At 40.1% G+C, this 19938-nt stretch overlaps 2 protein-coding genes across 9 annotated transcripts in view; one reads left to right on the forward strand and one right to left on the reverse strand.

Moving 5' to 3' along the window:
• The window catches only part of veph1 (ventricular zone expressed PH domain-containing 1), a 64151-nt gene that overhangs the window by 15680 nt on the left and 28533 nt on the right, over positions 1-19938 (forward strand). For all 8 annotated transcript variants that reach the window (XM_088618749.1, XM_088618740.1, XM_088618757.1 and 5 more), the window contains exons 4-7: positions 1539-1713; positions 12934-13097; positions 13898-14107; positions 19316-19533. In XM_088618749.1, the coding sequence (XP_088474875.1) occupies positions 1539-1713; positions 12934-13097; positions 13898-14107; positions 19316-19533 (767 nt within the window). The remainder of the gene's footprint in view (positions 1-1538; positions 1714-12933; positions 13098-13897; positions 14108-19315; positions 19534-19938) is intronic.
• LOC148677138 (pentraxin-related protein PTX3-like) lies at positions 4410-8817 on the reverse strand. The gene is made up of 3 exons (XM_088618799.1): positions 8481-8817; positions 7487-8011; positions 4410-5650 (listed from the first exon to the last, which is right to left on the reverse strand). The coding sequence occupies exons 1-3, from the start codon at positions 8614-8616 to the stop codon at positions 5025-5027; spliced, it is 1287 nt and encodes a 428-aa protein (XP_088474925.1). The 5' UTR covers positions 8617-8817; the 3' UTR covers positions 4410-5024.

Here is a 19938-nt window from a genome sequence, read left to right on the forward strand (position 1 = left end):
ATTGTGTTGTTCATCCTGTCAATAAAATAGAGACTTAAGGAAAAGAAACATTCTTAGACTTTGAGAATGAAAACTGTAAGTGGTGTAGTTACTATTAAGTAGTTCAGGTGGGGAGCTGCATCAGCATGCGTAGGCTGCAAAGGAACAAGTAATAGGTTTATTCCATGCTGAAAAGAGAAGAAAGAAAACACAACGTTTCAGCCGTGGAGCTTTTCTTCAGGTGTGAGAAAGACAAGACAGTAGGCAGAGGTAATGTAGCGGGAGAACAAAAGCTGGGAAAGAGGAGGAGCGAGGGAGGGGAGCAGGGGGCAGAAAGAGTGTGTGAGGTCAGGATAGGTGAGAGAGGTGTGAAATTTTACTATTACTAGTTACTATGAAGATTGCTCATCACCAGTTGATGTTTCTGTTCCCCACAAAGAGACACCCCTCATTTTGGAAACTTTGGAAAAAGTTATTTGAAGGAATCTGATTTGATTAACATTTCACGTCTACAATAATTCACTTGTTGCGATATGACATACTTATTCACTATATAATAAGTATAGTCTAACGCTTACGGCCGACAGGCACTGTGTAAGAGCTGGCGTACCAGAGCAGGTGACGTCACCGCCCTTCCCTGTGATAGCAGGACTGCAGCTACTGGGCTGTAGAGAGATCTCTCTTTGGATCACCGGGCTGGGTCCCTGCAGAGTGACGCGGGAGTCCCGGGTTCGAGCCCCCAACAGTGGGGGGCCAACCTAATGCGGCAAGGGCGCCCACCTGAGCCCCTGTTGTGTTACAATATTATATGCATATAATATACTTATTCACTTGTGAAACTCCCCTTAGTGCTTCCAGCCTGTCCATTGATCTTGTAATCATATGATTTTATTTATGAGCAGTTTTCAAAAAGCTCAAAGAGCACTACAGCAACACAGGCGTAACTCACGTAGCAGTAGTAAAAAGAAAGAAATTTACATTTACGGTGAAATGTTAGGTCTTAAAGTTAGGAATTTTAAAAATGGGCTCTCTCAGAGTCGTTAAAGGACCTGGACGGAGTTCCATAGATGTGGAGCTGTACATGTGCATAAAAAGACTGTTGCGTATTGTGTGGAGCCTGGTATTCAGCAGAATTAGAAGGCTTGAATCAGCAGACTCCAGATTAAAAGATGGACAAGGCTGAAGACGATTTAGTGTTTCATACCATGAGTGTGATCAAGTAATCAACAGAATAAAGAACTCAGTGAGAGTAAGTTGTATTTAATACCGATGTTTATTACAAACTGAATTCCAAAAGGGTGGAGATGTCAGTGTTATGTCCAGTGCAATTTCATGACAGGTTTCAGTGCGGTGTTTAGGAGGGGCAGAATCCAGCCGTGCAAGCAGGAAAGCACGCCAATTGGAAGTGCTCCGCCTCTCTCAAAGACCTGATTTTAATCTTTTTCTTCTATCACACATCTCCGATTGGTGTAAGAATTTGTTGCTTTCTTCTGAAAATTTCCGGATTAATTAAGTGTCCCAGATTGCAGTATGGCTCTTCCTCGATCTGTTTCCTGCAGAATTATGACCGCCCTCCAGTGATGGCTCTAGCAGTGCCAGTCGCCGTGAAGTTTCTCCAGAGGGGCAGCCGGGACCTCTGCCGAAACATGTCAAGTTACCTCTCTTTAGCCGCCATTGCAAAAGCAGACCTGCTGGCCGACCACACTGAAGCCATTACGAAAAGTGTGCTCCAAGGTAAGGCTACCTTTGTTAGATTAAAGAGCCGGGTTCTTTTAGGGTACGTCATCACCTGGTAAAGACAGGCAGGCTGGGTTAATTAGCACTTCTGTGTGTGTTGAGCACAGTCTCTCCTTGCACCCAGTGCTTCAGCTGGGATTGGCTTCGGGATGTCTGTAGGGTCACCAGGAATAATATAATATTTGATACCGGATAAAGACCGGATGGGTGTAACGAGAGCCGGTCCAGGCTCCCGTGAAGCGTAGTTCAAGACCCTATGCAGACGGTATAATCCGGAAGTAAGTGGAGAAGGGCAACAGGAAAAGAAGAAGTAGAGGATCAGGAGGGGTTGGCAGACGGGGGGCGTGACGACAGTGAACTGGTGCTCGGGGGCCGTGACCAAGGCAGATAAGTCCAAAGTGTCCAAGGGGGAATCCAGGACGAAGTCCAAGGTCCAAAACCAGGTGATCCATCCGAGACGAAACAAGACGAGGTTAAAAACCGGAACGGGATCCGGAACAGGAACAGTGGATAAAAACCAGGGTAACGAGGCCAGGCGCTCCGAGCCCCGGACTCAGATGGTCAGGGCGCCATGAGGAAGCCTATGCCTTCGGGTCTCTCCTGGACCCGCTGGTAGGCAGACTTCCGGGCGTCCATCTCCCAGCGCTGAGCCAGGAATAGCGGGAGCGCTGGGCTTAAATAAGGAGGGGCAAGACTGGGGGCAGGTGAAAGTAATCAGCAAAATAAGAAAGAGCCGGAGCGCCCTTAAGAGGAGGGATTACAATCGTGACAATGGGCACAAACATACGTGTCAGAAAACAAGGAATGAGGGGGCCCTTTCATGAATTTAAATTAAGAGTAAGCTCTCATTTTATTTAAGCTAGATGAGTTTATTCTTAAAGTGGAGAAGGAGGAAGGCAATGAGCTGTGACCAGTTAGCACAAAATAATTTGATTTGGAACATGCATATTATGTGTCTTGTTTTTTTTTGAGAGTTTAGCATTCTACTAAAGTTACCAAATTCAGGTACACTTATTGGTACCGTTTAATCTGCTAAATTTGAAGGGCCCGTATACTGGGCTTTCAGTTGTTAAAGACATATAATGCTGATACAGTGAGAATGCAGCTGGACCGCACATTTCATTCTTTTTAACACAGTTGGAAATGAAATATTTTCAGGTCAGTGAAAGAGGAGGTTAGCCAAAAGTTATGGTAATATTGATATGTTGATAAATCCCCAGAGAGCATCATAATGAGGTGCTAGGTGCACTTCTTAATCACATGATTTATACTGTTACTGCATCATTTGCTTCTTAATCAACATCTTCTTTACCTTAAGATATGAAACAGGTTTCGCATAGGCCCAAAAATACTTAAATTTTCAGTGCATTTGGATCCCATGCAATTCTTTCAGCCAAGAAAAGACAGTTGATTTAAAACAAACCATGATTTTAATTTATTTTGATATATTGAAAATGGAATAAAATTCACCAGCGTATTGGTATTGACTCATGTGCAGCATGGAAAAACGACTGGTTCTACTTGATTATAAGAGTGTTTGGGCTGTTTTAAAGTTCTAACCCCAAGATCAGACGCAATATGCTATGCTGACAATCCCAGTATGATTAATACAAACCTGTGAAAGCAAAAAAACAATCCTGTAATGTTAGCTACTGTATGTATGATCAAATCAGAAGTCTAGATTATCTTTTAAAATAGTTAATGGGCGCAGTTGAGATTGATATTGACCTTCAGCTGCCTAAGGGGTCCTTTATTCTCCTGACATGTTAACATCAGTATTCAGGAGGCTCCACTGTTTATCAAGTATGGACCCAGACATTAAGAGCTATCTGGGACTGAGCTCTTCACACAGACTTCATGGATTGGCTCCAGGTCACCACAGAAACCTCAGCTCATTTCAGCTGAAATACTACCTCCAGCTCTTCTTTCAGCGCACACCCCTCTGTGGACTATAAAGTTTCGCAAAAGCAAATGTCTCACGTTCTTGCCATACTGTAGCATCAATTATGGTATTAGACTCCAACCAAGACAGTTTTTGTGTGTGTCACTAAGATGTCTTTTAAACACAGTTGGAAGCTTCAGTTGGAAGCTAATTCAGCTGTTTGACTTATTAAAATTGCTGGGCACCACAAAATTATAAAGCTTGATCTGATGGATGTTATTGGTGCAGTGAGGGGTATTTTAGTCTTTATTGTTACATACTGTTGACTGAAAGGCCTTTGGGAAAAAATGGATTCTGCAGGGCTTAAATAATATCAGTTTAGCTAGAAATTAAAAAAACACTTTTGTGTTGTAAGTGCAGCTTCAAATGCAATACTACAGATCTTAAAGCACATCGTCATTTATACAATACATTCTAAGATGGGTACCAGCGAACGATGAGAACCCTACTTTGGGACTGACTGTGGCCCCAGGTCCTTTTCAACAGAAGCTTTATTTTGATCATATCATTGAAAAAAAAATTCTATACCTTTGGGTGCACTTTAGACCTTACTTAGAACTCATCATCCTGCTTTAACTTGATTTGGGCTGTATGAGTAGCTGCCTCAAATGTGCAGAGTATCTGTCACCGAATATTACAGGAAGATATAGTCGTAGAATAGAGATGCCATTCTGTTTAGTTTTCCATCATGCAAACCTTAATCTTTGCATTGTTGTGGTTAAGTGGTATGCCAAATGAAACTGATGATGGATTTTTATTTTTTAAAGTAGTTTATTCATCTCGAAAAAGAATACAAAATGCATTCATGGCAGAAAAAAAAGAAAAAATGTACAAGTTTTCTAAATAATAGAAATTTAACCACAGTCTTAACAGACTTTGTAAACATTCTTCTTTCTCTTAAAAAATAAATGTTTCTGAATGATCAAAAATAAAGGCTAAATGAGAAAAGGTAATTGCATATTAAATCCCATTCATTGAAATGTACATGCGAAACAATAGTTTGATAGGCAAAATAAAATGGCTACAATATGTGTCTAGGAATTTAAGTTGCAAACCGTATACAATACTTCTGCAAAAGAAATGAGATTTGTTTCCAAACAAAAATAAATAAAAAAGCTTTCACTTAAACTGTGTGACTAAAAAGCTTTTTTTTACATACATAAAACATGTAAACTGGCTTCCAAACTGTACATAAAGTCTTCACTGACTAAGTTTTATTATCTAGAAAGCAAAAGAACATATGGTAAATGCTGTGTGCTGACTATGAGATTTGGACTCCGTATTGAAAAAGTTTATTTGACTATTTCTGAAGCTTTGAGAAAGACCTTTGGTTTGGCATTTGTTGTCTTTTGGTAGACGTGAAGTATTAGAATGTATACTGAGCTCCTCCGTGCGGTATAATTTCTGTAACGCCCCAGCCCACTACATTTCCTCTAATGGAGCATGAATCGTTTTCTCTGGCCAGCTGGAGAATCTGCTCGCTTTGTAAGACGCGGTCCCACAGATTGATCCCCGTCATCTTTCCGGAAAATGCCAGTTTGTCATCGAAGTTGACGTTAAGGCCTGAAACACAGCAGCCATTTTTCTCTTGGCCAAGCTGCATGACGCCTCCGTCAGGGATTGTATAGCCTTTTGCAACCCCCTTGGAGGTAACTGCCAGCTCCCCGTTGACCCACAACGAGGCCAACCCCTCTTCAGAGCTCCAGGTGCCACAGAAGTGACCCCACTGCCCGTTCTCCACCACGTTTGGAGTCTCCACCGATGAGGCCTCTCCCCCGACGGTGAACACTGCTGACGTCTGGCTGAAGGACAGCTGGATGTCATAGGGGTTTCTCTTTGTCCCGTAGGAGAATAAGACAGTTTTATTGAGGGCTTCTGTGACTTTGGCCCAAAAACAGACAGTGAAGGACCTCAGGGTCATGGCAGCCTCAGGATTGACGCTGGCGAAGATCTTTTTGGAGCGCATTGGAAACAACAGAGCCATTTCACATCCTGTGAGACACCAGAAAAAAAAAAGCAATATTTGTCAGGAACTCTAAACCTCTTTTTAAAGACTGGTGTGAAAAGCAAATATCAATAGTCTTGCTGTGAAAGCCTGTTCCTTTAGTGTAGTGAAGTGCCTGTATTCTTCTCAGAAACTTTTTGCCTTCGTTATTAATGGGGGTTTCAAAGATCAACCAAGACTGCATGTTACAGATAAATTTTGTAGTCTGCTATATTTTTGGGATTTGAAGTCTCTTAGTTTTCAAAATTTTCTTCTATTTTTTTATTTTTCTCGTACATTTGCATTTCAAAATGTTCATGATCATATGATGTAGACCATTAAACATGCACAGATGAAACTTAGGAATTCAGCTGCAATGTTGCTAGAGGCTGTCCTTGTATCTGTCATTGAAACATAGAAATCTCCCAATCATTTATCTTCTCATTCTCTTGGGAAGTTTATTTGATATATATTCCAAGTCAAAATATAACACTTTAGGACTGCACAGTGCAAGTGCACTTATGGGCAGAAATCAAAACACTATTACTTGTTTCCTGTTGAATAGAGCCAATAAAAAGAATTTGAAAACATCCCAAATCCAATTATATAAACTGATTTGTCCAGGAAGCAGGTCTGCTTCGTTTCATGCGATAGCTTGTTTACAAAGAGACCTGCCTTGAGTCTGAAAATAACCATGGGTGAGAAGTACCTTGTCTGCTTCGCTGTTTCTCTCAGTGTGGCATGAATCATAAATTTTACTGTTCGCCTGTCAGCAGTTTGGCAAAGGCATTCAATCATCGCATGGCAAAGTTCAAGTAACAAAGTCTAAAACCCAGAAACAATAATAATGCAGTTCATGTCAAGGTTGGGCCTTCTGCACTGCGTGGCTCCATTAACTAGCATCACACAACCTGCAGGCTAGTTCACATTTCTTTGATAAAGGAAGCTAAATGTAAAACAGCTGGCTGTGACTGTTTCCTCATATATTCAGGGGGAAAATGTACCGTGTGGGATTACTGCCTTGGTCTGAGTCATGGCGTGGGTTACTGACGATAAACCGCATGGAGAAAGAGGAGCCAGAAGTCAAGACGGAAAAATAATTTTGTCTGAAGTTTTATGGCTTTCAGTATCATGGAGTCCGATGTTTGATTGTGGGTCAAGGCTCTTTCGAGAGGTTTGCCTGTACAAAAAGGCACTTTGTCCACATAAGCTGATAACTTATGAACTTATGAAGTCATTTATGACGTGGAAATTCTCTATGACGTGGAATGTTCCTGTTTCTCTTCCTTTGCTTTCAGTACTAAAGGCAAACACTTAGAATATGAGATCAACTTATGAAATGCAAAACAAATTTGATTAAAATGAATGTTAACATTTATGAAAAATACAATACCTTTCTGAATTGTCCCTGTAACAGGAAAATGTGAAAATATGTCTATATCTCATTGCAAGATCTTACTAGGAACACCTTCAGGGTTTGTGTTTTTAAATGGAGTTCCAGTTAATTATGGAAATGCATTTTGATGTGCTCTTGCAAGGGAGTGAAGCCCTTGCAAAATGAGAAGAGCTCATGAATATTCTCCCCCATGAAATATCCCATAAAACTCATCAGATTGAGCATCTGAGTCAGGCCCTGCATCATACCCAATGGCATGCTGCCAGACTCTTCTATGTTAGCATCTGTGCTGCTTTAGGTTGGCTGTTCTGCTGCTGACTCATTTCCATGTCCAGGTTTCTATTTCCAGAGTGACTGGGCTCAGTTTCTGACTCCTGTTTATTTAAGGTTAGTCTCACATCTACGGTATATCCCGCAGATGTGAGCGATAAACGAAACGTGTACATACCTGAGGGTAGGAAGTGCTGATTAGTCCACCTCTGGGTAAAGTCTAGCTGTGCCCGGGTTATCTGCAGATCCCGGGCAATTGAATTCATAGTCTTTTCAAGTTTCACTGACGTAGGGACATCCTGTATTTTTGGCTCTGAGGGCACAGCCTTAAATTCTGCTCCATTTTGAAAGGTACTCTCAAGATTGCTAAGTTTGCTAGCTTGATTCCTGCTTGCCAACAACAGCTGCTCTAGCTGGGACTGATGCATTTTGTTGGCATCCTTTGTCCTTTCAGAGATTTGGGCTAACTTCTGGTCCACTTGCGAAGCTATGCGTCGACTGACACTGTCCATCGCATTGGTGCAGGTGCTGGCATAGGTGCCCACAAACTGCAGCATTTCAGCACGTATGGATTGCAGCTCCACTGTAATTATGTCATTCACGTATTGAAGCAGCATGTTTTCTTTCATTTGGGAGTTCTCTAGCATGGAAAACAGCTTGTCCCATTTTGTGAGGTCTTTGGACGTGCAGGGAGCTGAAGTAGCTGAACAGAAAGATGAGAATCAGTTTGCAACAGTACTTTCAACCAGTAGTTTCTGTGCCCTAGTTATTAGGCTGTCTTATTTTGGCAAATTTGCAACCCCCTGATGATGTTTAATGCTTTTGATGTTTGGTTCCAACTCTTGATCAAGTCACTGCATGCATCACATTTGATCTTATTAAACCCTGAACGTTGAAGTACTTTTTGTACAATGTATTTGAAGGTCTTGTGCTACCTTTTTCTTTTCTTTTTCACAATTTGAATAGACTTTATCAGGGGTTTCTTTTCAATAACTGTATGCATTATCCCAATTTAAAACTCAAAATATATACACTACGGCATCTGGTTTCTGAAACAGCATACAACCCCCGACTCCCCACCCCCAACCCCCCCAGACCTCTTCAATATGAACAATACAGATGAAGTGGAAATGGTGTGAAAAAGGTGGACTTTTTAGTCTACGGTTTCTTACCTTCTTCTTTGTTGTCCGGGATTTCGTTGTAATACACATCTCCATAGTCCACTTCAATTTCATCGTTGTCATATCCCTGTGCCAGCACACAGGAAGAACAAAGAAAAACGCAGAGGAACACTTTCAAGCAGCGCATGTTTGAGCTTTCTGCAAGAGCGGAGCCCCAGCTCGGAGGGGTCTACTGTTAGTGCTGAGCAATCTCTTGGCTAGCTTCCTTGCTGTGCTAAAACCACCAGCTAAAAAGCGAGTGAGAGAGCATCGGGGCAGCACAGTCTATATAAACACTGTGGGAGCATGGAGGTGAATGAGTGAGTAATGCTTCGTTGGAGGTAGTATGTGTTGTAATCAAATATAACTGCTTCTGCTGAGCAGAAAGGGGGCTGAGTTTCTCAATCTGCTCCTTGGAGATTTTCTGGCCTGTGTGGGTGGGTGTATAAAGACGTAGAAGGGGGCTTCTAAAGGGAACTTATTTTTACCCACAGCTGAGCAATTGTAATGATTTCCTCATGAAGTGTCCTTTCTCTTTTTTTCAGTGTGATTTAGTAGTGACTTGCCATGTGCACTGAATAAACTGAATCCCCCAGGGGTCACCATTACTTGGGAGATAATAAGCTCAGTGTTCTGGGGCTGTGAAGACGTGCTTTAAATATATATATATATTTAATTTTAATCATAGTTTATTACAAAAATGTCATTCACCAAAAGAGTAGAAATAATTGTGGGTATGGTTAGCAAGACACTCATCCAGACCACAATGCCATTTATGGAAATATGCAGAAAATTGTGATCCAATTGGTAGACAATATATCAGATCTTTTTCTTTTCCTTTTGCATCTTCAACTGCAGAAGACTATACAGTCTGATTTTCACAAATTTTTTTCATGTATTTTTGTTATACATATACAGGATTGGGCACAGAATATTTCTTGGTAGGGTCCTGCTTGTGAAACATTGAACTGATTCTCAGATGTTGGTTTTGCAATTTTTCACAAATGCCTGGTCATTAGAAACACCACACGGACTACAGTTATCGCCACATACAATCTTACATTTGAAGAAAGAATCCATGAGGTGTTTCGGGATTTATTGCTGGCTTGTATATTGTTAATCCTTAGAGGGAAGTTGTATTTCAATACTCATAAGGAACAAGTAATAGGTTTATTCCATGCTGAAAAAAAGAAAAGAGAAAACACAACGTTTCGGCCGTGGAGCCTTCATCAGGTGATGAAGGCTCCACGGCCGAAACGTTGTGTTTTCTCTTTTCTTTTTTTCAGCATGGAATAAACCTATTACTTGTTCCTTTGCAGCCTACGCATGCTGACGCAGCTACCCACCTGAACTATTTTCAATACTCATGCTTAGCCTACCGTTTTGCAGAGTTTCTGCTATAGTCCTGAAGAGCAAAGAGAGCTGGGAGCAGCTGTCGTTTTACTCACAAAATTGACAAAATATGAATTCAGTAATTTTAAACAAATAATAACATCTAATTAAGAGAGACATACACCATGTACTCTTTATGCCTACACATTGAATCTTAATGTACTTGCTTAAGTAAAGATGATCATATTGTCTAGACAAAAGGCTTAGCCAAGATCCTTAAACCCATCCTATTTTATTTGCAGAATCCATACAGTAATTTTCATAATTGTAGGCTCACTTACTGAATGAGCTTGTATTAAAAATATATTTCAAGTCATATAATAGGAAAGTGAAACCATGTTGTTCCATCTGCTTGTTTTCACTTATTGCTCATTACAGCTTAAGGAGTGAAACTAATTCTATTTAGACTGAGCAAATTCTGTCAAAAATGATTAGCATATGCGGAGATTTGGAAATTAGTATTAGACTGGAAAAAGTTGCTAATTATTTATAGTCTCAAAGGTGTTCTGTACAGTACTTACAGAAAATCACGTTTCTTCTTCAGCTGTACATTTTGCACACATGGGTGATTCAGTAACATGGCATTCTTCTAGATACATTTCTTGTAAATATAATTTGTATGAAAAGGCCTGACCTGCACAAAATGAAGGAGACATGCATTTTGCTATTTTTTTCATATTCCTTTAACGGTCTGGCAAGCGATGCTGTGTGCTTTCATAGGACTGTTGTTCCAAAATACCTATAAAATGCAACAGGGTAAGACAGAGACTTGTTAAATTTTCAGGCGACTCTCCCCTGTCTGGTTTGCTGGTTTGTGGCTTTGCTAACCATCATTTGAGGGGCTTGCAGACACAAGTGGGTGGAAGAGGATTGGTGCTGTTTGGTTTGTTGGTCTGATAGCAGTGCACGTGAAATGTAATACTACACATCCATTACTGTCATTTATTTGTCAGATGCCTCTTCTAATTAGACTGGAAGAAACAACAACCACCTAAGAGCACCGGATGAGGGAATAACTCCAGCATGTCTTTTGTTCAGATTTATGGCTCCAGTTCGGTGCATTCCTGAAGTGAACTAATAAACATCCTTGACTTACCTTACAGAAGACTTGAAAGATTCAAGACTTTAAACTCTTCCTACAGATGAAACCGATGTCTGTTTAGTCCTACAAGAGTGACAACAAGGAGAGGTCGTGCAGCAAACTCCCACGTTTTTTTTTCTTAATGGTATCACTTCTGATAGGCAGTCGTTCATTCATCTGCGCACCTCTTATTTTACTGTTAGCTAATTCAGTCATTATACATAATAACTGGAGTACCTTTTATTATTTTTGGAAGTTTGTAATAGCTGTTGAGCTAAAAAAAAATGTCCATTGTTTGTCCTTTAGGAGTTATGAAGATGGGCCTCATCTTCATTAATGCTCTCCGGTTTCATTGTCTTTTTAATGTGCCGTTTTAACTTTATTATATATAATGAGCCCACATTTCTAAATCTTAGTCTTGTGTGTTTCTTGGCAAAATGCGTCTTTGGCAAGTCCGGTATCAGTCCTATTTTCTGAAACATTAATCTTTCTGAATATGCTTTTCCTCTGAAGGTCTTCTCACTCACCCTCAACTTGTGCATTTGGCTTTTGTCATGAACAGTACTTTTCATACAAATTTCATAAAAACATGAAACAGTGTGTATCAATCACTGATATTTCAGCAAGGAAAGTGGGATTCACATTCGGAAATGTAGAAAAATGACGTTCTTGGAAGAAAATCCTGCAATCATTGAGCTGTGAGCTGAGCTCAAGTTATCTATGAAAATAACTTTAAGCGTGTTATATATGATAGAAGGGTATTCTCCAAGGACTAACATAGAAATACATGAATTTCCTACAGGGACAAGATCGTGTTTTATGTAAAATACTTTGTAAAAGAGATACAATGTGTTTGAGGCTAATTCACAATCAAATAAAGGTAGATTATATGACTTTTAGTTTGTAATTCCTTGATTATAGTAATTTCTATGCAAACACATTTTCCTTAAAATACAGGAGAACCTGTTTGTATTATAACTCCGTTATAATGCTGTAACATGATTGTCATTCAATCTCCTATTGTAGAAGCTAAGACACCACTTTCAAATGTGCTCATACTCTCTGTTTCTTTAGCTTTTGTTATCACTCTATGATGAACGTTTTCCTTGACTACTAATAGAGCTCTTTTCATGCATCCCCAATAGGAAAACTCAGGGATTGCTTCCAGATGCCAGACTATTGTCAGAAGCATACTGCATAGTGCTCTGCTGCCAGGAGAATTACATGCCTTTTACTGAACCATGTTTTGGGCTACGTGAAGCATGTGTCTTACATATGATGTAGTTTAATATTTAAAAAAAAAAGGAATGGATGAAAAAAATGAAAGGCACCTTTGTTTTTGTATAAATGCTTGCTGAATCATTTATAGCTTGTAGAGCGCCACACTTCTGTGTGGGAGTAACGAACTGCATCCACTTCTCAGCAAAGGTGAGGGACTCCAGTACTGATGGCTGATGCTGAGCAGGTCCTGCATTGTCCTGTGATCACTGAAAGACAGATTATAAGTTAGCGTGCTTCCTTTTTTCTACTAGAGACGTACATTTTATTAGGCTTTAAGGAGAGCGCAGTTGCATTACTTATCAGTGAATGAATGAATTTCAGTGGAAGGCTAAAAACTAAACGTAAAAAATTGATGGCACACAACTGCACAGAACTCACCGAACATCACATGACCTTTATATGCATGACCTCAGAATGGGTTTCACACTATCTCGTGGCAATGTGTTATGTTACACTTCTTTAAAAAAAAAATCAAAACGTTTGAACTAATCGTGTGGACTTTTCAACGAGCCTCGTGAAAGATTTTTACAGACACATTGCAGGTTTTTTGTGAAGTATTTATATTGAGAGAACCCAAACGGAGGCTGACATTGTGTCAGATGTAAAGTGGATCTAGTCCACATTTCACAGAGATACCTCCAACCCCAGGGACTGACTTTGTTTTTAGTTCATGAATGGTTTTTAAATTGCTATCTTTCTTGTTTATGCCAGGTAACTATATGCTGCTGCGAGTATTGCCTTCTGTATACAAGAAGCAGCCGGACGTCATTGACAGTCACATACAAGATCTGGTGGTGCTGATGTCACAATTCGACCAGTCTGAGCAGCAGCACTTCCTCAGACTTCTGCAAGTGGTTGCCAAGCAACACCCTCAGGTATTTAACGTGACATGTGTCACCTAGCAGATGAGTCATAAAATACACCACATGTGCTGATATTTTAATCTGAAAATATAATCTAAACCAAAAATTCTATACTGTATTAAGATGGAAGAAAATATATATGATTAAACTAGTGATAAGTGGAAAAGACACAGGCTGTGGACACAGGCTAGAAAACTTTGTCTCTCTTCAGTTCTGTTGTTGGGCTTCAGTCCTATCCAGGACTTTGTCCACCCTCTTCTGACGATCACTCACTTGATAAAGATTGAGATAGCACAAAGGTTTGGAAATGTTTGAACACACCAAGATTGTTTACTGCTGGACAGCAGTTAACACAGCAAAGAATTCTGAGATGTCATTGTATCCCTTGTAGAGTTTTGTTTAGCTGACCCTTCCAAAAATTTCAATTGCAAATCTGTTCCACAGAAACAAAAAGATATCTTAAACTCTGATCTCTTTGGAGCCTCATGAAGAGTTTTTAAAACCACTGCTGTTAGTAAAAGAAATAACATTGAAGGGTAGGCGGCTCTGGATCAGCCAATGAGCAGTGCTGGTTTTACTCCTGAGGGACTGTGGTATGGAGAAAACCTTCATGATGCAGTACTGTATGTGTCAGAGGAACTTTTTCTTTAGCGAATACTGTCCCATAAACTGTTGAAACACTTAAACAAAGGCCCCCTGCAGTTATACATGAGCCAAGGTACTGCCATAAAAACTTGACTAGTTTGCAGCAGCTGGATATCTTACTTTTGCTGTTTTTTAAAGTGTCTTTTTTTTTTCTTTTTTTTTTCCAGGAGTTGAGCTCCTCTGTCCCCTCGTTAATCAGCTACCTAAATGACCCCAGCGTGAATGACTCCATCCTTAATGTACTGGTAGAAATTTCGCTCTGTAACCCCTCAGTTGTTGCCCATTACCTCCCTAACCTAAAGGCAGTTGGAAACGAGTTTCCGAATCTCCTTGGACAAATTGCAAAACTCTATGGTGCTGTGGGACGCACTGACGAGGTATTGTTCTGTTCATTTCACCCATTCTACTCAATCAAAGCTCAAAGAGAAAGGTGCAGTCGACTGCTTTGTGTAAAAAGATCTATTTCTGCTGTGCACCTATTCTTAGCAGACTTGCACTGAGAATTGTAAAGAGTTATATATTTTACAGTTCTTGAGATCATGTTTTTATATCACAATGTTAGTAATTAACAATGATTTTGTGAAGTGAAAGAACTTGGTCCTTTGACTGAGAATCAGATGTTGGTCCCTCAGTCACAAATGCACGATAAAGTACAGAACAAGGAGTCGCATTTAAATTCTCTCCATTCCCTAGACTCTGAGATTGAGAAACAGGAGCTACTGAAGCTGAAACAGTCCTCTTTTACTGAAGTTAAAACAGGGCTCTTTGCTGAGCTCCTCTGAAGTTTATACATCAGGTTGTGGGAGGGTAGAACAAGCTACCAAGCCATGTTGTTGAAAAGGATTCTCTGGCTTCTTTCGTGCTGGATGTGATCCTTGCATCAGTTAACTACCAGCTAGCAAATGGCCTAAATGTGTAGAATGACCTCTTCTTGTTTGTTTCTTATGTTCTGTAAGCAGACGAAAGGCAGACATTTGGCTGACGTTTTTCACAAAATAAGATTGCAGCACAGATGGCTTGCCCTGTGTTTTTTCAGAGCCTTGCCACCACCCCCAACAACTGGCATGCTGTCTGTGTCCAGATCATGTTGATATAAAAACCGGAACTTCTTCTGCCAGTTTAATTTAGTTGGTGTATCCATGTGGTACACATGAAACATTATCCCTGCTATGTGACTAGCACAGGAACTGTACAGAGGTCACTTGGGTCAAAGCCATTACAGCCCTAAGCATGCTGAGATTTTAGTGACTCTCAGTTCCTCACTGTGCATTACTCGATCTATAAATCCTAAGCAAAGTCTCCTCTTTGTTCTTGATGTTAGTCTGCTTTAGTCAACACATCTGTTCGGGTGGCTTCAGTTTGTTTTGGACAACTCTTCTCATTTGGACAATGATGCAACCTAATTGATAAAATACGCTGAAAGCAAATGCTGTTTCATCTTTTTTTTACAGATAATGGAACATAAAAATGTTCTATAAAGTATTATCTGCACAGGAGAATGGAGATAGGATGGTAATTCTGAAATGTTTTTTTAAACCTTTCATTGAAAACAGAACACTTCCTTATAAAAAAGTATCATGTTCAAGGGACACAATGGTCCAAGTAAATGTATTGGACATTACTGACTTGTAAAAGTTGGCGAACACATTGCCAAGTTAAATGTCAAGAAGATACTCTGCTATTACACGATTCCATATGTTCCTTTTTGAAGTTCTGCCATTATACTTAAGGAAATTATTTTTCCAGTATTCCGCTCACCTAATACCCTGTGTGTCTGTGGTGCTTTGATAAAGATTTTAGCAAGATGAAATGTAAAAAGACTTTCAAAGCCTTAAGGAATAATTATCAGATAGGTGGTCCTCTTTCTCTGTTCCCACGAAGTAGCCGGGCTGGTTAACAGGTGTTTTAAATTCAAAGGCACATTGAATGCTGAGAGCAAATCACTTCAAATTATTTGCTAAATGTTTCATAACTTGGTACATTTGTCATCATACTGATGTAGACCAATAAGATATATTTCTCAAAATGAATACTATAATATTTGCAGTGTATTTGTCTCTAATATTTTGTGTCTACCCTTTGAATTAACATAAAATTGTGATTTGAAAGTAGGAGTAGGATGGTGACACATGCTGTTTTCTTTGTTGATATGTATTTTTTATCTGTGGAACACTGAGTGACACGGAGTGGAGAAGAGAAAGTGTCTGCTCACTGGCAGACTTAGGGAGGAACTTGAATAGAAACAGTACCACAGGGGTGGCAATGTGGTGTAGGTACCTCCCAGCGCTCCTGGATTAGACTCTGTCCTGGAGGGGGTCTTTCTGTATGGAGTTTGCATGTTCTCGTCTCATTCATGTGGGTTTTTTCCAGGTGCTCCAGCTTCCTCCCGCCATCCAAAGACATGCAGTACAGTTTCACTGACGCCTCTCAATTGCCCCCCCCCCGATGTGCTAGTGTGGGTCAGGGGGCCTGTGTGTATGTTTTGCAAGAGATTGGCATCCAGTCCAGTGTGGAGTTCTGACTTTCTCTCTGCCTGGAACGGCTTCAGATCACTGTGGGCCTCCGAGGATAAAGCAGTTAAAGAAAACGGAAACATGGAGTAGTTCCTCAGATGACGTATTTCAGTAAAAGCAGGCATTGTTTCTGTGTACGCGGTGTGCTATTAATAGACCGGTCAGAACTTTCACACCCTGCCATAAAAGTTAATTACCAAATTAACAGCTCAGAGAGCAGAAGGGCTACGTCCCTATGTTCTGCTGCTCTCAGTCCTAAAAATGGAAAACAAAACAATGTAGCCATGGAAAGAACTTGCCGAATGTAGGAGGGTGTCTACATTTTGTAAAAACTGTTTTAAATCAGTTTTGATTAATTAATTAGGAAACGTCATAATAATATAATAACATAAAGTTCTGAAAGAGCTCAGAAACAGAATGGTGAAGTGAGCAACAGGACACTAATAGGGGAAAACTCATCCAAAGTTATTAAGACTGTCATAATGGCCACCTTTCGTTTGTAACCTTTCTCGTGTTCAAGGCAATGATTGAACTGACTATCAGAAGTGGTTTTGCTCACTGTAGAATCGGTTGCTGCCACTGTGATTTTAGAAATTCCTTTAAACCAGTTCCAGTTAACACCAATTTCTTGATTTGTTTTCATCATAATTCCCTGTTCTCATCTCAAAGGAATTCAAAGCACTTTACACAATTCTCCCACCCCTCAAGTACACCCCTCCTGAGTGACACTCAGTGGCCATTTTGCACTAGCAGTCCCCCTGCACAGCAGAAAATGGAAAAGTGAGAAACCACCGTACATCACCAACCGAATTAAGGGAGAATTTAGCTGGTTCAGGTAGTTCAGGCCTAAGGGGAATCTGAGACAGGACACCAGGATTTATACCCCTAGACCTGAACAGGACTATTGGATCTTTTGATATATAAGAACTGGGTTTAGCATTGGAGCACAGTGTCCCCTGTCTCCATACTGGGGTATTAGTTTGGTTCTGGTGGAGGAGGAAAGGTGCCTACTGGTGCAGCCCCACCTCTTATATACAGAAAATGTCCTGATGTAAATGAAGTACAGGACGTGATCTTGAATAGGCAAAGGAGTGTTTTCACATTATTAACTCCCTTCAGAAGGGAGCAATTTGCTTTTGACTTTTTAGTGTAACTTTTTAGAGGGGGAAGATTTTAGTGTGGGTTGACGTTTTTGTTTCCCAAAGAACATGTAGTAGCTTTTGTGCTTTACTGAAAGGTTTTCTGAGACAAATCGTAGTGGGCTCAGTACATAATGTGTACAATCAGATTACATTTTGTGCCTTTTTAATTAGCTGACTGGCTGCGAAGCTGAAAAGCATGAGTGGAGAATGTTTTGTTTAATCAGTAGGTTTATTAGGTTTTAACAAGGATAGTTCAGGTGGGTAGCTGCGTCAGCATGCATAGGCTGCAAAGGAACAAGTAATAGGTTTATTCCATGCTGAAAAGAGAAGAAAGAAAACACATCGTTTCGGCCGTGGAACCTTTTTCATGTACACCCATAGAAGGCTCCACAGCCAAAACGTTGTTTTTTTCTTCTTTTTTCAGCAAGGAATAAACCTATTACTTGTTCCTTTGGCAAGGCTAGTTTCAAACAGATGGTGAAATTCAGAAATACAATCACTTCTACCCCACTCTCTCTCCTCCTTCTACCCTCAATAGTTCTTTTTCCATAGTAGCATAGTATTGATAAAAAGAAAAACAAGTGTTTAGAAACATGTATGTAGACATATATAAAGCAGTACAATATGAAAGATAAAGAAAGAAGCTCAGTGTGCCTTATTCACAAAAAAAAACATTAATTGGACCAGGTAATAGATACTTTCACATGAATATGGGTCATCAACTTGTTATGACCGGGAAATATTCATTTGTGCAAGAAACCCTCCCCCAGTGCTTTTCAAATTGTTTTTTTTTCACTTAGAAATCTACTTTTGTGTTAGTTTTAACAGGCAAATGGACTTATCTAGTTTGTTGGAATGTGTTTTTAGAGATATATGAATCTCTAAGCTTATCTACAACCGTTCCTGCTGACTTTAATCAGATACTGTCTACAGATTAAATAAAAATAAATATAATTAGGTGTTCTTATACTACGGGCACTGAACTATTTTACAAGTGCTTCATAGCATAGTGGTGTGTGAGAAAGAAAGAGATGGCAACAGAAAGATTACTGTGAAGAGACAGAGGAAATTCTCTGAATTTTTAAATAATTAAATCTTGTGATTCGTCACAGCAATGGCAATGGAAAAATGAAAACAAAATAGTTTGGTCCCAGAGTCACACACAGCTAAGTACAACAAATCCGAAACAACCCACCTACACTGTAAGTCTTACCAGTAGACCAAGTTTGATGAGTTTGTGGATCTTTCGCGTGGCTGAAAACTACTGGTATGTAAGACATCAGTTATGAAACTGACTTGGCAGGGATTTTTTGTTAGTACAGCTGAATCAATGTGAATTCTGTTTGCTCTACACTAATGTGTCCAGTTGTTAAATATTGAGTTGTTGTTTTAATGTAAAGTCCTCATTTTAACACACAAACCACTGTGAGGCCATGTTCAACATTGTTCCACCTGATTCTAGCTCTGTTTGCTCTTGATTTTCATTATAATAATGGAGTAATCCCTGAGAGCCATGTGCAGAAGCAGGCTTCGTGAAACTCTGTGCTGTTCACTCAGGTGCCATCACTCCAGTTGGTGCTAGTGGTGGGAATCACATAATATGGAATGAAAAAAAAACATTGTTTAAACATTGTAGATAAGCAGTATTTCAGGTTTAAAAATAAACCTTCTTGTAATGCATATAATGGAATGCAAAGGGAAGCAACTACAAAATACTGCATATTTGAAGGATGAGTCTTAACACTTTTATACCAATTGCAAGAGGCCAATTCCTATTAGTAGCCTGGAAATACAAAGAAAAGGCATCAGACCCTCATCCAACCAGCTGGCAAAGGAATTTGGTGACCATCTGAAAGGTTTCTGCCAAAAAAAGAAAGTCAAGAGGAAGTTACAGTACGTGTAGAATAATGTGCTTGATCTGCCCTCCCAGGAGCAGGCCAGGAGCTGTCTTGTGTACCTTGTGACTACCCTGGCCAACATGGAGCACGCATTTCACCACACACTCCTGCTGGAGATCAAGGGCATCACGGACGCCTTCAGCAGCATCCTGGGAGCCTACAGCAAGGACGTCTACCGCATGAGCAACAGCTTCACGGCCATAGCCAAGCTGCTAGTTAAGAAGCTGGAATCAGACCGTTCCCTCTCCAGGCAGGTACCACAGAGTGTGTTACAGGTCTCAGAAGGTTATCTTCTCTGTACCCCTTTGCCTCTCAATGATGAGGGACGCTTGGCCAAAATAGTGATTGAAGTGAAATGCTCTAATATGTTCTTTCCTTAATGTTTTATGTACAGTATCTCTTTATACCTTTTATTTTGCTTGTGTATATCCGCACAGTGTGGAAAAGACTGTGGCAATGTATGTTTTGACATATAGACAGCTGCTTTGTTGACCTTACTTGACTGTCTTTCCATTGTCAATATCCCTTGGCAAGAATGAAGGGCTTCTTTGAGTTTTGAAAAGGGCTTCTCTAATCTCAAGCCAAGAAATCTACAGAAAACAATTGTTGAAGGAAAGGAAAGTCCATGGGAGACCGGAACTATTTTCTCTTATTT

Source organism: Lepisosteus platostomus, chromosome 2, assembly GCF_059453375.1.
Source record: "Lepisosteus platostomus isolate fLepPlt1 chromosome 2, fLepPlt1.hap1, whole genome shotgun sequence".
NCBI lineage: Eukaryota > Metazoa > Chordata > Actinopteri > Semionotiformes > Lepisosteidae > Lepisosteus > Lepisosteus platostomus.